This window comes from Pundamilia nyererei, unplaced genomic scaffold (genome assembly GCF_000239375.1).
Source record: "Pundamilia nyererei isolate P.nyererei 1_Seehausen unplaced genomic scaffold, PunNye1.0 scaffold00020, whole genome shotgun sequence".
Classification (NCBI taxonomy): Eukaryota; Metazoa; Chordata; class Actinopteri; order Cichliformes; family Cichlidae; genus Pundamilia; species Pundamilia nyererei.
Genome location: NW_005187421.1, coordinates 3,914,169 through 3,932,116, shown reverse-complemented (window position 1 = coordinate 3,932,116; position 17,948 = coordinate 3,914,169). Strand labels below are relative to the sequence as shown.

At 41.1% G+C, this 17,948-nt stretch overlaps 1 protein-coding gene across 1 annotated transcript in view; it reads right to left on the bottom strand.

The window, feature by feature from the left end:
* Window positions 1-17,948, bottom strand: part of afg2a (AFG2 AAA ATPase homolog A) — a 104,267-nt gene that overhangs the window by 60,124 nt on the left and 26,195 nt on the right. The window contains exons 9-12 of the mRNA XM_013909150.1: window positions 15,773-15,982; window positions 12,264-12,317; window positions 11,876-11,955; window positions 8,939-9,065 (exon numbers count right to left, since the gene is read on the bottom strand). Coding sequence (XP_013764604.1) covers window positions 8,939-9,065; window positions 11,876-11,955; window positions 12,264-12,317; window positions 15,773-15,982 — 471 coding nt within the window. The remainder of the gene's footprint in view (window positions 1-8,938; window positions 9,066-11,875; window positions 11,956-12,263; window positions 12,318-15,772; window positions 15,983-17,948) is intronic.

Sequence of the window (17,948 nt, the reverse complement as noted above, 5' to 3'; positions counted from 1 at the left end):
TAAACAATGACTGTGGTGTATCTATGTGTCCATAAGATTAAATCATACTGTTGTCAGCATATTCCATTTCATGTTTCCCCAAAAAACTTCCCATATATATATTATTGACATACTTACATATATATTGGTCTCTATATACTTTATACTTTTTTTAAATGAGATGCTTTTTACATTTAATTTTAATGCCTAAACAATGACTGTGGTGTATCTATGTGTCCATAAGATTAAATCATACTGTTGTCAGCATATTCCATTTCATGTTTCCCCAAAAAACTTCCCATAAACTTCAGTGTTTTCCTGCTGAATATTTTATTGGTGTGTGGGTGCGAGTGCCTTCTTGCAGGCAGCCTTGAAAAATGATAAACGATCCAGGAAGGCTTCCTCGAATATACATTACGCCTACTATGGTTATCAGACGCCAAAAAAGTAAGATTTTACAATTCTCTAAAGCCTTCACAGTGACAGTCGTCCTGCTTTTTGTTACAGGCAACACAGGATGCACTTCATATCGCTGTAAGCTACCAAGCCCTGTGTGATAGCATGCATTTGCTCTGTCATGGCGAATGACACTGCATTTTTAGTCAAAGCTCTCACTGTTGGCATACCACGCTGTGCCGAGAAACTGGCCCCATTCGAAGGGACTATTTTAGATTAGTTTATTTGTCACTCAGAATTTAGCCTGGAAACACAACATAGCTTATCTTATTGCATTTAAACTAAGCTAATGTAATATGAACCTATGCATTTGGATTAGTTGGCATAACAAAAACTCAAGTAAATTTGAATCCTTGCTGAAATCACGTAGATGATGTTAGTTTGATATCTTTAAAAACATAAACAAACAAATAAATAATAAATCAATGTTAGGATGGAGCCAGATTCAATAAATGAGTGATTCTCATTCGTTTTGTTCCTTGTAGCTGACACTGAAAAATGTAGACAGAGATTCCTTCAAAACAAATTTACTGGACAAAAAGTCTTGCGAACAAGATTCTTTCATGGTGAGTGTCCCCTTTAAATGTTGCATAAAAATTGTGAGTTTGTTTTTTCTTTTCTTAGTTTTCTTTAAGCCATCCAATCGAAGGAATTTTTTGTAATTAAAGCTGAACCACTTGTTGGTTAAAACACCAACATTCCATGGTTCCAGTTTAAATTTCCATTTTTCATAAACTACTCCTTTTATGTGGGTGCTGCAGCCTGCTGGGAACATCGACTCTTTCACTCTCATCAGAGCTGTAAAGTCACTCGTCAGAGGTTTTTAAAACTTATACAGCCGACTCATTGGCAGGAATGCAATTACAAAAAAACAAAGCACCTTAGCTAAGTTCTCAACTGAAAGATTTACCTGTTGCCTGATAGCAAAACAACAAGTCACAGCTGCACTGCAAGACAATCAGCCACAACAAAAAAGAGCATCCCTCTGACTGATCCAACCTTGCACACCGACAACTGGTTTCATAAATGTTTGCGATGTTTATCAGACACAAATAGCAGAACCTGAAAACAAACATTTACACAAGGACACGCTAGTTACTGACGGACTTGAAAGTGGCCCTTAATTGTGCGCTTATAAAGCTCACGGGTGAGGAAGAACACGGATAAACCCTTCTCTCGTGGTGTAAATTCTACAGGAAAAACAGAAAACGAACAAATGAATTACTGCACAAGACAGAAATACTAAACTGCGAAAGAGGAAAAAAAATATGCAAGCTCTTCAGCAGTGCAGCAGGAGAGGGGTTAGGAGTAGCGTTTATGAGAATAAACGAGATTTCCTGAACTGAGAGCATTCCAAGGGCGCCGGTGGTCTCGGCTTGCCAAAAGGCAAGACGACACATGCTGGAGATGTCTGCCAGGTAGCAGAGCACAAAGAGCCCTCATTTCCTCCCTACCCCTCCCTTACTCCCTCCTTTCCACCCCACGCACACCTCCCTCTCCCATCCTCATGTCTCTTTTGCTTTTGCTCAATGCCAACTGCAGGAAGAATATTTAAAAACACACACAAACCGAGATGTGTTGGATAAAAGCAATACCACAAAAAACAAGCAATGTCTCACTAAATATTTGAATTTTATGTTTGTAAGTGTGTGAATATGAGAAATATGTTGCCGTTTACCAGAAAATAAATTTTCTTTGCAGAAAACTTGCGTCTAGGCTTGGATAACCAAATTGTGGCCCTGCAGGATTTTTTCTATGTCTGGTTGGACTGGAGGCTTTTTTGTGATGATATTCTTGGATGCACACATGTGTAAGCTGACACTAATACAGCCCTTGAAGTTTGATACTTGCCTGGGGATCCTGCTCCCCCAGTGCCCAAACACACAAACACACACACACGCAGCTTCCCAGAGCTCATCCATGCCTCGGTGGTATCTCATTTCTTGTTTGCAAAGACATACTCGCACACTTTATTTTGCAGGTTAGCAGTTTTACTAACCTGCAGGTCAAAACTCTCACTCTGCATTCTCATTACCAAATCTTGGAAACGTTACCGGGACAGGAAAGAGCGATTCTCAAACAGCAAATCATACCAAAAAATAGAATAAGTGGTAAATGCAACAAAAAAACCCTTATCTCTACATGAAAACAGCATTTTGAAGCACAGCTATCAACAGCTCAGCTCGGCTTCAGTAGGACACTGAACTGTGGCAGCAGGGCTCTATTCAGAACTGTGCAGTCAGGAAAAAACAGTGAATAAGCTCTAATCCTTTAAGACAGCACCAATAGAGATTCCATCATGCTTGGCTCGTCACGAGAGGAGAGCAAAGCTTGGGAGATGATAACGTCAGGCCAACACAAAATAAAATATGGCCTGTTTTGACTGCCTGGCTTATAGTCGGTCTTTTAGCTAAGGGTAGTTTCCTGTTGAGTGGAGGCATGGCTCAGGTGGAGGTTTCTACTAAAGAAAAGGCAAAACAAAAGGTATTCACAGAAAGAAACTGAGGATCCTCCGATGCCCTGTTGTGAGGCCACATAACAAAGACTGAAATGTTTTGAGTGTTCAAGAGAGGCTTTCGATACTTAAGTGAAGAAAGCCTTAATGTACAGTCTTTATGGAAGAAGGAATTAAGAGGTATTCATAAGAGCCAACACACAGAAGCAAAAGCACAGCATGGTTCAGACGTATGCATTTCAAAAGCTTTTCATTAGGTTACTTCACCTTTGAGTCAGATTAGCCATGAAAAAATCAAAAATAACCAGTTAAATAATTCATTTGACTGAGAGAAAAATATAATAATTCACAACAATTTGGATTTCAGATGCTGCTGATATGTTTTAAGGTAAAAAAGTTCCCTTAAAAAGGAAAACGGGCTAACAACAGAGCAAAATTGGCCTAAGGAAGCCTGTCATACCTTTAGAATCTCTGGTAAAAGAAGACATTTTCAACTGCTTCCTTATTTCCCAAAAGGTCGCCATAACGGACGGATCTGCATATTTGATTTGGCACAAATTTTATACCAGATGCCTTCCTGATGATTTCTCTGGGCTTGGAAACCACACTGAGCGCAGTGACCCCCTGAGCCCGGGTTTTGTGTCTCCTTCCTGAATTGAAACCAGGACTCTTTTATGTGCAAGGCAACCATTCGAAAGCTCCAGTATAGTTACTAAATGTACCTTGAGGTGGGTTTCCATGATTAATATGGAATTTGGCCATTCACACTTAACTGGCAGTCTAAAAATGATCAGGGGAAATATAAACATTTACGGTTTCTAGATTCGCAGAGACGATGATTTGCAGTCGGCATATCTACCACTGTCACGAATGCAGATTGCAGTTATTATTAGATAACTTATTTGATGCTTTTTCATTTCATGAGGTGGGAGATTCTACCATTTTGGTTCGCTAAACAGGTGATAACAAAAGCATAAACCAGCACAATGACCTGCACAGATGAATGGAAAGCCACAACAGACACAGAAGCACTGAATGCAGCAGAGAGGAGGAGAGGGGAGGAAAAAAAAAATCAAAGCTACACTTAACTAATGCCTGAATATTTAACAAGTGGCCCACTAATTACAGTCTGGTGGAATTCATCTGTGATTACAATTAGCAACATCCAGACTGGCTGGGAAAACACTGGCAGATGTTCAGGCTGCTCGAACTGGCGTGATGTCAAGTGTTTACTTTGTATGACTCCTGCTAAAGCCCGGTAGGCCACAGAATGGCTTAATGAATGGACTTTGATCAACATGCTCCATATACTTGGTCAAACCTAGGGCCAGGTGCACTGATATACACATGAAATGAGAATATACTTTTTCTTTTGATCTGATTACAAAATACAAATGTTTAACTTGGATCTTGGATTAGAAAGGACCACAGATTCTACAAAAAGATAGCTACAATTATGAATGAATAAAAAGTTACACATTTATAAGGTCAGTTACGGTACTACAAGAGCACAGAGATTCATGTGTCCTCATGTTTCCAGTGCCAGACATCATGTGGTATGACTTTTTGGACCAAATCAAAAAACTCTAGGCATAGCAGTTACATTAATTTATAGAGACAACAGTGCACAAAGCATCATCATTACATGCTTTTAAATAATATAACAAGTGCACTACTCCTTCCACCCTAAGCTCATTTTTATGTGCCAAAATGTATTCTGTGTCACATAAAACATGTGACTGTTACCAGCCACAGAAGGAATTTACTTTATAACATTAAAGGCTTCTTACACGATCCTTTAAGCACCAAAGGCGTTTTAACACTTTTGAACATTTTCATTTCTTTACTTTAAAGTAGGATCGACAAGTTTTGAAAAGAATTGTCAAGAATCTTGGCCCGTGTCAGTTTTGGCCCCATCTCCTGTTCAGAAGCTACACTACAGCACAGAAGACTTTAAGAAGGAGGAGTCCGTAAACATGAGAGGGCAGAAAATCGAATACATAACGGTTAGTGACTAAAACACACTGTGATCTGGTGGGAAACGGGTTTCAAACGCTGGAAAATGTCAACAACAAAAAGGCTCGATGACAAATGGATGCCACTGGGACGCTGTGTACTCTACTTGTGACTCAACGGATCATTTTTGAGTCATAAATAATCTTTGGGTTTTTGTAAAATAGAAAGAGGAATCTGGTGTAGGTGGAAATTTGTAAGTTGCTGGGTGCACCAACACAATACTTATAAAATATAAATATTAAAAACACTCTCATGTCTAATAATAGCAGAAAGTGTTGACTTGTTGAAGGATAAACTCACCCACTGTAATTTCCCCTACAGTACTGAACAGCAACGTAGACATGCTGCCCTTTCAATTCTAATTCTGCTGCCTCTGTTTTGTTGTGGCCCCTTGTTCAGATAAGAGCCCAGTTGGTAACTTCTGGTCACAAACAAAGACCCATCTGCTAGCAATCTTCTCCACTGTAAGTAGCCCTGCCTCCTGATAGCATGGATAAAGCCTAGCACACATTAGGGCAAACAAATGGGCTTTTCAGTGAAACAACAGACCAACACTATCTTTCTGAGACAAAAGTAACCCATGGGTTCACAGCAAAGACAAACTGTAATGGGGAAAAAACTATCAAAGCATCATTTTACCGACTAGAAAAGGGGCTTCTGGTTTGTGAGTGTGTGTTTGTGTGTACAATAAACAAGATGGACAGCTGCTCGACAAACAGAGTGACAGGGGGTTCTTCCTACTAGATCAGCCTGGATAAATATTCCTGGTGGTGCTAATCAATCACCACAGCTCAGTCATAGTGGGTCAGAGGTGGGCCTGGGTGATTGGCGCAATACAAAGGAAAGAGGAAGTGGGAGAGTTTTTTTTTCTTCTTAAGCTGGAGGGGGCAATGGGGGTAGGATGGTGGTGTTTGGTGACACGTCATCATGACTGCTTTATGACATTTCTTACACAGACCCTTTTCGTGCATGTTTGGGACAAGAACAGGTTGTCCCCGTTTGTATGTTTTTTTTGACAAGCACATTCACTTTATTCATGCTGGGTGCTTGGGGGCATGTGGTTAGATATCTACGGAGTTAAGCATCAGGTTACGGTATAAGATTTCTGAAGGGTTTATGATTGCAGTGTACCTATGGCACATATTTAACACAGAAACATAAATCCACTGTTAGGCTTGAGAATCAAATCAACTGCAGGCATCTACAGTTTAACTCCTAATAGTGTGTAAGAAACTGTATGCAAATATTAAGATAATCTGTTGTTTTATGATGAAGAAATGCAACACATACATGACAGTTTACTGAAAGAAAACAATGGAAAATCTAAATCTAAATATAGTAATCAATAAGTTGGTCTTTGGTTGGGTAATTTCATAAGTAGCAGTAAGTAAGGCTGATTTAAACGTGTTAATGTCAACATATTTCTATACTAACCTCCTAGGACCTGGCATCCACATATGTGGACATCACATTTTGGGTTATTTAGACCAAAATACTCAAACACCCACTTACCAGGACATTATACTGCTTCTGTTCTATCTAAATTTAAACAAATGTTCTCATATGTGGAGCTCATTTTTCTTAGAAACAAAAGTTAGGTAAAAATAAATAAATAAATAAAAATATCTGGTAATTCTTTGTTTTTCATTCTTCAGGTCAAATATCCCAATCAGCTCAAATATCAAAGAGAAATAAAAAAATGCATGCCGTGGAAGAGTTCGGGTCTTAGGAGGTTAATTTAAGTGAAATCATAAATCATGGATCATTACAATCAGGTGTAAACTTACATTTTGTTTGACAACATGCTTTGATTATGCCATCATGACATGATATGCTAGAATCCTGCGTCCCATTTGCCTCGGAGCTCGGAGGGACATCACTCCCAAGTAAGGAAAAAGCAAAGAAAATCAGGATTTATTTTACTCCTTAGCAAAGTAAATCCATCCATGTGTGCATCTCAGAGCATCACTCTAAGAGCATTTTTAAGGAAAGAAATGACAATTTCATTTTCCCCAAAAGAGCTGATAAGAACCATGTGGGAATCTATATTTAAATGATTATATTTTTGCTAAACTGCCTCCTCAATATACACTTACCAAAGATGTGTTGCAGGTCTTTAACTGACTAAATGAAAAACATTATTTACACAGACATTAAATGGAGAGCACTAAAACAACCGGATAAAAAAACTAAAACCTAAAATGTTGTGTAGGAGCTGTTGAGAGATGGACAACAGCCCTGCTCCTTTCGAGCTAAAATAAACACCACTTTCCCCACTCTCTTTCTCTCGCCATCCCACTCAATCTGTCCGTCAAACAGCTGAGGCCCCCAGGAGGCCTCCACTGCACCTCTAACAGCCCACAATAACTTCATTGACACCACGGCGTCCCATTAATCTTCATTTGTCCTATCACATCCTGCCATTGGCATGGAAATGTCTGCCCATCTCCGGCTTGAAGTGACAGACAGCGCCGGTGGTGGCGAATGAGCGGTAAAGAAGGGTAGGGTGTTAAAATAGTAAGGGGTGAATGTGGGGTTGCCTGTCTGTCCATTTGGCAGCTTCCGTTCCCCATTCAGATGACTTGAACCTATGAAAACACACACGTTACACATGCAAGCACGCACACACACACTGTGTCGGGGGATACTGCCAGCAGGAGGTAATCTGATTTCTCAGCTGCACGGGGGACCACTTCCTGAGAGGGAGGCCAGCTTGTACAAGGATGCCTGGGGTTTCCCATCTGTGCACCCAGGGGCTTGATTCCCCCCCCTTTTTTTAAATCTTTCTTTCTTTTAGACACACACATACACACTCTCACAGTTCTATGCTTAGTATGTTTCTTTAGCAGTGATACCACTAAAAAGCGTCTGAATTGAGACTGCAATCAGTTGTTGCTGAAATTTACTTTGGTTTTACCATCACCATAGTGATGGATCAATTTTCCACAAGTGGGCTGTTTGAGCAGCATGTTATCAAAAAGTCCTTACCAGTTTATAACAACTAATCAATATATAAAAAAGTGTATTGATCTGTTGATCCGTTGCTGGTTGGAGGAACAACAGCTTTATGTAATTTTCTTCCTGTTTACTTAATTCAGCAATATTTTAATGCTTGCCATGTTAAGTTAGGACGTGATACCGTCTTTTAAAATGTGTAACATCAAAGTATTTTTTAAACTCAATATCGGAGGACACCCTACCGCAAAAAAAGCAGAAGAAAAACTGAGAAAGGGCTGCCTGTGCAGAAGCTTACAGAGCACGGCGACATTCTCCTTTCCTGTGTCCTTCTTGACAAGGCACAGGCTCAGTCTTTGATCAGCACTCAGGAAATTTCATTAAAACAGAGATGGGTGGATACCAAACACAGGTTTTGTGGAGAAAAGAGAAAGGAGGAGATAAAAGCAGAGGGAGGCTAAGGGAGAAAAGACGGGAGTATGATCTTCAAATTGTCAAGGAGAGGAAGTAGAAATGACAATGAGACAAATGTTTGACCTTTACTGAGTTTTAAATGAAGCAAATTAAACGTAAAGGTAAAGTGGTTGTAGATGTTTAGCGGCTTGGCTTGAGCTCCCAATCACTAATGCTCCCAATCCCCGGAGGCTAAAATGAAACGAAGAATTTATTATATTTGATGACCTCATCATATTACAGCCTAATTTCTAATCAGATATGTGAATTGGTTTGGGTCAGAAAGAGGACCAAAAAAAATGCTTTGGCAGCAGTTATTCCACTAAAGTAAACTAAAAGGGTAGAAGCATGAAGGTAGATTGAGTTACTTAGAACAATTTATTATGGATGCAACTGAAACCATATAAAGTGCACCACGACGTACTAATGGCATCAGCATCCGAAGAGCAAGTCACAGAAGACGGAGCGGGGCAAGCGGCCTTTAACCTTATCAATCACGTACAACAAAGTAAGGGAGGGAGAGGAGTAGACAAGGGAGACAAACTAAACATCTCCTCAAGCTTATCAATCATGGACCAAAGAGGAGGATGGAGAGATGAAGACAGAGAGCCGGCGTCTGTTTACCTTATCGATCATGTCAGGCCGGTTGGTGGCAGCCAGAACGGTGACGTCTCTGAGCTGCTCGATGCCGTCCATCTCTGTCAGGAGCTGAGCCAGGACCCGGTCCCCCACACCACTGGAACCAGAGGAGCTGAAGGCATGGAGAAGCACAGAAGATAGATGAGCGAAAGAAGATGGAAAAGAGAGAAGAAAGCGATGTGTGGCTGGATGATTAAATGGATAACGCAGACAGGAAAGGACGTATATAAATTACCTCGAATCGGGTGAAAAACTTAATTATTGAATTACTGAGTGTTAAGTGAAGTACAGCTAAATGATGGATGGGAAGGGAGGAAGAACACCATGACCTGTAAAGGTATGAACGTGGAAAGGAGGAAATGCACAGAAAAGAAATATTCGGAGCAATGAGAGTAAAGGATAAGGGATAATGAAGTTACATGCGTGATGGATGAATGGGAAGATAAATGATCCAGATATGTAGAAGAATTCATCCTTTTTCTCTCAGGAGTGCGGTACAACACATGCTGAAAAACTTTATCATCCATCACAATATTTACAATTCTACATAATCAGGAAAATTTGCCAGTTCTTGAGTACTTGAAGGGAACATTTGACATTCGGCAAGCAGACACTTTCATTAGCACAATACTTCTTTCAAAAAAACTGGCAGCAAAAGCGAGCTCTCTTGCCAATGACGTATTAAACTGAACTCAAAACAAGGCAGCAGAAAACAGGCAATCCCTCTATAATAAAGCAGCTCTTCTTTGGTTGTTAAATACGTCCCTTTGTTTGGACTTGTGAATATCTTGCCTCACCTGAAGTCAATGTGATGAAGAAGGAAAGCCGATCTATGCAAATATTTCATGTAATTCAAAGGTAAACCAAAGTATTGAGATGTTCTACTGAAAATGAGTCAGAGAAGGGTAAAAGAAGGAAAGACAGGCTGTTCCCTTTCACCTAAATGGAGCAAAATTTAAAGATTGAGCAGCTTCCAAATGTTAAAGGGGTCAGTGAATGAGTAAGGTCAGCCATCTGAGGCTACCTGAACATCCAGGAACAGTTTTTACCAAACAAAACTTTATACATTGCAGTGACGGACCACTTCGTCCATTGCAACAGTGGGACAGAAGAACTGCATAATAGCAAATCGACAGCTGTATCGCAAAAAACAAAAAAAGCTCATCGTTGCATTAGTCACTGCATAACAAGGTGGTTATTTTCCATAACACAGTGCAGACAGCTATCCCTCCAAGCTCAAACACACACACACAGTCTCTGTTGACAGGGCCAGCGGAAGTGCCAGACGTCATTAGCACAGACAAGGCTGCAGAGGAACACAAAAGAGCTCTGTCACTGAGATATGAAGGGAGACAGAAAAGGGGGTGGGGGGAAGGGGGAGAGACAAAGTTTGGGTGAGGGGAGATGCCAAGGAAGCTGCAATGAATTGGGATGGCAGCTTGAAGAGAAAAGTAGCAAAGGCGCAAGATGAGAAAAGTTATCATGGGAAAATAAACAGAAAAAAGTCATGAGGAGGAGAAAAAGAGAAACTGAACAAAAAACAAGCTGAGGATGGGACGATAAAAACAAAACAGAGAAAAAAAAAGGAAAACAGAAATAAAAAGGAAAGCATTAAAAGGTGCTATTATGTGGAAAAAAAACTTATCAGAAGTAAAACCAATCACTCTCTGCTTCTCAAATTTGGCCTCTGTTTCCGTCTTTCTTCAATTTTCTTCATTTCATTTCACCAGTTTAGACTCGTGGCAGGTAGGCTGACAGATTTACAGGCGTTTGTCCTGCCTCGAAAAGAAAAACGCAATCTCTCACACACGCACGGGCTCACAATCCGGCAGAGACTGTCTGGTTGTGTCAACAGTTTTAAATTCTTGCCGGCATGCGCGAGGCACTTCATTGATTAAACATGGCAGGAAGTGAACACCAATAAATAACCTTTACAGATCAGCGCTAAGTGCATTTTTAAAACAGTGAGTGGGCTCAAGGCACACATCCAGGCAAACGTCGATCGTTGCCACCTCACAGTTGGTTCTCGTTGAGATCAATCACAAAATTGGACATGGAGATAATGAGAAAGCGAGGCTCAATCATATCGTAAGAGCCAAAATGCTCGTCAGTCCCGCTGGCAAATGGATGAATCAAAGTTGCAATAGTATATCCTGTATGCTGATTGCAGCGCAAGAGCCAAGACTGCATTATAAGTCACAAGCTCTAAAGCTCAGCCTAGTGAAAGGCCTAGCTTATCAAGTCTAAGACTAAGGTCAAGGGAATATAAGATGTTAAAAATTCAACATCTCATGAGCGGAAGCCCGTTAACAAAAGTACAGTTATCAAAATATGTTTTGTCTTAGAAGCAGAATGTGATGCTTTGACAAAGGGCCCACTCACAAAGGTTACAAAGACTGCCCATTGGCCTTTCTCTGCTCCTTCCTACAACTTAGTTTCATCGGTTGGTTTAACCAGGAAGCTTGCTGCATATTTGGCCTTCCCCATCTGCTGTGGAAGGGCACAATGAAGTGTTTGTGCGCCTCCGGCCTGTGTCCTCTGTCCGCCCCCCCTCCCTCCCCCTCGTCCTCTTTCCTTTAAGCCACAGATGTTCCCAGTGCCATCCCACTAAAGCTCCTCCAGACAAGACTGTGTTCTGTGTTCACCGGGAGTGAAAAGCCGCAGAAGTTTGAGGAGACACGACGAGAACTGAGTGGCTGGCTTGGATAGTGCAGTCATGCAGACTTCCTGGGATGTTTGCGCTAACCCTCATATGAATTAACTGTGAGATCTGCGGGGGGTCAAAGATTAAGGCTGGTGAACTAAAGCCGACCACAGTGATGATTGTGCATCATCATGACTGGACAAGGAATGAACAGAGCAGAGGAGGAAAGGGGGGGGGGGATTATTATGTACGAAGGCTATGAAAAGAACATACTGTACCTTCCTCTTTCACTTGCGAGAGCATCAATCTCGTCAAAGAAGACGATGGAGGGAGCGACGGCCCTCGCCTTCCGAAACACCTGCGAGCAGCGTCAGCAACAATAGAAAAGAGGAAAACAGGACAAATGTTTAACCGGACTTGTGAATCACTCCCAACCAGAAGTGCGCACAAACATACAGAGGAAATACAACACTCATTAATGCCATGAATTACATCTCAGGTCATCCTTTCATTGCGTAAACAACCAAAAATATCCAGAGCATGGACGGAGGAAATAAAGAGGCCAGGAAATCAACTCAGTTTGCATAACTTTCTGCTTACACAACTTATATATATACGTAAATATATATGTAAATGATAAAAAACAAGGATGTTAAATGCACATACCTCTCTCACAGCTCGTTCGGACTCCCCAACATATTTACTCAGTAATTCTGGGCCCTGAAAGAAAGTTTAAAGCGATTTAAAGTTATTCAAGCTAGTCTAAAACGTGACATATTTACAACCTGAAATGCTAAATTATATTAACTAATACTCAAAACACTTTGATGCGGGTTTTATTCTGTCCAGAAAGAATTCATTTGCCTTAATTACTAGCACCTTTATGACTAATCATTCCTTTTTTGTCCTGAAGCTTCATCTGGTGGCAGTCCTGTTAGCATAGCTGTTTAAACTGTGACCACACAGCAGCTGCTTCTTTGTCACATCTTTTGCAGGCTACAAAGAGCCCGGTGAAAAACAAACAATGATAATACAGCGTAAGAATGTTACAGATTACAGCAGTGCGTGCACGTGTGTGTGAGTGCGTACCTCCACAGTACTCTTTCGATGTTTACTGGACACTGTGTACTGCTTTATGCAACACCTGTGGTTCACTTGGCAAATAAACAGTACTGTTTGCTGCTGCGGCCTCCCTTGTTACTGTTAGTACAATAGTGCTACCAGTACCTACTATGAACGCCACGATAACTGTAGCTGGCATCACAACCTACCAAATTAAATCTCGGGCTCATTCTCACAGATAAAATTTAAGGTTTGTAACCAAAACCAAACACTGCATTGGCTCAGCCAGATCAAAACTGTGTGCAGGACAGCAGCCAAATTTGTCAAGGTTTTTACCCAGCCTTGCTGACAGTGATAAATGAGCATTTTATTTCCATTTAGTTGCAGTTTCTTCCAACTGGAAGACACTAATTCCTCCAGATACCACTGCTACTAAGACCACATCCACACTCTGCCGGTTATGTTTGAGAGGATACTTTTTTCCCTTCTTCATTTTTGGCCTCCTGTCAGCCTAAAACCAGAGATGTTTGAAAATGGTTTCTTGAGTTTTCCCTCACAGCTTGGACAGTTACATCTGGGTTTTTACAAGAAGCATGGGATATACTTAAGATATGTTTAAATGCTCTGCAGCAGCAAATCAACTAATACTGTACTAGGAAAGCATCTCGCTGATGCGTTCAATGTCAGTATGCTATTGAAGAGCATCGATCAGAGAGACGTTTGGCATAACAAACAACCTGCTTGTTCAAATAGATAATTACTGGAAAGCATACGCTTGTTATTTCCTGACAAAATAGGAGGCGAGTAAGCCATTTCCGGCATTTCATTGTGGATGAGGAAATTGTGGACGCTAAAAAATGTACTCACTTCATTTAAATCTACTTAAACTGCTATCACGACTAATTTTACTCAAATTACTACAAAATAAACCTCCAGTTCTCCCTCTTCTTCTTAACTTCCTAGTCCTTTTCTGCCTCATATCTCCCTTGCTCAGAGCAGATAAACATCCACTCAAACCTCAGAAGAACTTCCTCCACTGCAATCCACCCTTTCAACGCCTCTGGGCTCACCGAGGAGACGACACTTAACTCCCAGCCCCTTTGTCTCCTGCAGTAAGTGAGGAGGTTGACTCATTAATCCCTGGTTCCTCACTCTCTGTTGTAGAGCCAAAGGGTGGACATGGTGAGTTTAAAACCATTGACAATGTAGAGATATGAGCAGTCTCCGTATGTGTGTGTTAGCGTGCACGTATGCATCTGCGGATTTGAGTGTATTTGAGTGGCTGCAGCGAGAGGAAACTAAAATTGACAAGATGATAATAGGGCTTTTCACACAGAGGAAACAGACTGAGCCTTAAAGTATCCACATTTAAATCTGGATAAAGTATCTATGTCAAAGCAACCGCTACTCTGGAAAAACCTGATAGTGTTATTTCAGATGGTGAGAGTGGCTTTCAGCAGGAGGGACAGGATGTTTTTACCCTTCTCACTGATTCTTTTTGTGATGACTTGAAACTTGCAGCACAAGATTATAATAAAACTCTTTTTAAAAAAAAGCAGTAACTTTGTATCAAATGCTAGAAATAGTCACCAGGACTAATGTGCGTGCACAGACATTAAACAACTCGTATTCCTCTGGATTATATTTGCTCCATTAAAATGCTAGTGCACATTGAACCTGATTATTGTAATTAGGAAACAGCACGTTTTGTAATTTTCAGGGGAATATTTGTTTTTAGAGTAAGTGTAACAACATTTTTGGTTTCTACAGTGCTACCCTTTGTTTTTCACCAACTGCCATAAACGTTGTATCCTCGACCCCAACATCATGCCAAAAGGAGCACTGCCTTCCGTCGATCCCAGGGGTTTGCGACAGGATTTGATTCGGGTAAAGACGTTGCAGTTCACATCTAGATTTGCTCCTGGCTTAATGGTGCCACTTGAGGGCTTCTGTCTTGGCTTCTTGTCTTCATGGCAACATTCTTTAAAAATATTCACTGATAACAATTCAGCAAGCTGATCAATCAATCTCTGTCAACTGTGCTTGGAGGGAAGCGAGGCTAACGTGGCAGAGAAGATGGAGTGATGAATGAAAGAGGATAAACACGGGGTCAAAGGGCAAGCAAGGAAGCTCTGTGCAGAGGAAGCTGGCCCGCCAATCTGCCTTCAGGTCATTAGGGAAACATCACCACTGCTACTTCAACACAAATGATATCTCAGTGTTCATTTAACTCTTACATCTCACTGACAGACTAGAGATAAATGTCAGTTAAGTGGAGTTCCCATCTGCGTTTGTGGTTTCCTTTTAATGCAATTATCTGACAGATCATGGCCCCGTGTGTGTTTAATGGTACTAAGAGCCCATTTTACTAGTTTGTGCTCATTGTTTTGGTGATTGAAATTTTAGTATTTGCTTCTTGCATGTCACTTATTAGCTGGTATCTGTGTCTATGCAACGCACCAGTACAGTCTTTGGATGAAGGAGTGATCTACACATTAGCTAATAACTTAGCACTAACCTTCTTGTCTAAATAGGGCAACATCTGCCTCCAAAAAACAAATATGATACGACTGATTGATTTCATTGTAGTTATTTCTTTTTTTTGTATACAATCTATGCTAAAAACATGGAGTTGTGAAGCAGGTAACTTGGTGCAAACATCTTTAAATTTCAGTGAAGATGTGAAACACAACTGTTCAACACATGCACGTTAAAGGGAGGTAATTTCACTAAGTTCTTCCAGTTGGTTTCTGAGGGAATGACAATGCAACGTACATAAACACTGCTGTTACTGAGGTTCCGCTAAAAAGGCTTGGACTGGGAGTTGAGATTGACTCAACAAATCACCCATCATCTAACTAATGGCTGAGTCATATGCAGTGTTTTGGCAGAGCACTCAACCAAGAATATGATATGAACAGGCACATCTGTAAAACATTATTTGTTCATATTTATGTATGAAAGTTTGGAAAAAACAGCAAGCTTTGGCCCAGTGCCTTTTTTGATTTCAACTCATCATCCATTGCATAACAGAAAAGCAAAATTCTCTATTAAATCTCATCTAAAGAAAGATAGCAAAGGATTATTCTTAAGATTTCATGGAGGAAACTCACTTTAATAGCCAGAAAGTTGAGCCCACTTTCATTAGCCAGAGCCTTGGCAATCATGGTCTTCGAGCAGCCCGGAGGCCCATAGAGAAGAACGCCTTTAGGTGGCTGGATCCCCATGCGGGTGAAGGCCTCTGGGTGCTTCAGGGGCCACTCCACTGCCTGCTTCAGTTTTAGCTTCACTTCTTCCATCCCACCCACATCTGACCAGCGGACCTGGAACGAGGGAATGAAGTAATACAATGTTTTTTGTTTTTTGGGGGGGAGGGGGTAAATAGTTACAAATGTAGTTTAATAATGCAGCTCTCTAACAAGTTACCGAAACCAAGGCATGTTCTCTTTATCCCAAATGACTTTCAAAATAAAATACCTCACACACTAATAACAAACCTTTTGTTATAAATGTTCAAGGAATGAAAAATAAATTCCATCCATCCATCCATTCGCTTCCACTTATCCGTTTCAGGGTCGCGGGGGGCACTGGAGCCTATCCCAGCTGTTATAGGGCGAGAGGCGGGGTACAGGGATAGGTTAATTGATTAATCCAAATTGCCACATAGGTGTGAATGCGGGAGTGAATGTGAGCGTGAATGGTTGTGTTAGCCCTGCGACAGACTGGCGACCTGTCCAGGGTGTACCCCGCCTCTCGCCCTACGACAGCTGGGATAGGCTGAAAAATAAATTCTTTAGTATAGGTAATACAACAAATATTTAGTGTTTCATCTTTAGACTGTTTTAAGCTTTCAGCTGTTATCATGTTGTGAAAGTACTCTTCTATCCCCTTGCATTTACGTCTCAATGATGGAATTGACAATGAGTCAAAATGACGATCTTTCAAGTTGAATTTTATTTTGGGAAAGAGGACCAAGTTGCAGGGAGGAGAAAAATTTGGTGAGTAAGGTACAGTAGGAGAAGATTCTATTGATGTGGCCAAAAAAACAACAACTTGTGTTTTCAATTTGTTGTACATGACAGCATGATGGCTTGCTTCTGTTCTGCTGAGTGTCCTCCCTCAGATACCCAGGATTGGGTAATGTGTTAGGAACAAAAAGATGTCATTTCGTGGACATACAAACATGTGTTTGTCTGCATGGCTCCTGGAAAGGCTAAAGTCCAACCTGGTAGCATCAGTTAGGCTGAAGCATAATGCCCCAGAGGTTTTCCATTGGCAAGCATGTTGGCAATTCTTTCATTCTCCAGGAACTGCCTGCATACTTTCACCACATGAGGTCAGGCATTGCCATGCACCAGTGCACCAGGAGGAACCCAGGACCCAGTGTACTAGTGTATCTGAAAATGGGCCCAAGGATTTCATGTGTTGTCTAGACTGTACAGCTCCGTGCTTTCCTCCATGGATATGCCTTCCCAGACCATCACTGACCCACCACCAAACTGGTCATGCTGATCAAGGCTACAGGCGGTATAATGTTCTCCACAGCCTCTCCAGACCCTTTTACGCCTGTCACATGTGCTCAAGGTGAAGGTGATCTGTGAAAAGCACGGGGCACTAGCGGTACACGCACCTATTCTGGTGTTTTATGGCAAATGCCATTTGCCACGATGCCAGGCTGTGAGCACAGCACCCTCTTGAGGACGTCAGGCTCTCAGGCCATCCTCACAAAGTTTGTTTCTGTTTCTTTTGTCTGTCATATTCACACCAGTGGGATCCAGGTATCCCCTCATGCTACCTCATAATACCATTGACTATTATATTGACTATATTAAAAAAAAAAAAAAGCTTTCAGAAAAGATGAGCAGGGAGAAAATATCAGTGGCCTCCAACTGTAAAACCATTCCTGTTGCGGAGACTGTCTCACTGTTGCCCCTCTAGTGCACCTGTTGCTAATTTCATTAACACCAAAGCAGCTGAAAGTGATTATAAACCCCCTTTGACACTGACCAGATCAACATCCAGAGGTTTAATTGACCTGATGCTAGACTCTGCATATAACACTTATCAGTGAACAGGCAATCGAAGAGAAGTTAAAGAAGAAAAAGAGGCAATCTTAGTATTAGCTGAAGCAGATTTAGAAGAGTCTGGAATCCAATCAAAATGTTGACTAAAACACCTCTGGTTCAATGCAATCAATCACCCAAACAATAACATGCAATCAAGCAAACTATATATGTATCTCACTGGCAGAGGACGAGAGTGCCCAAACTCTAATAAATGCTCACCATT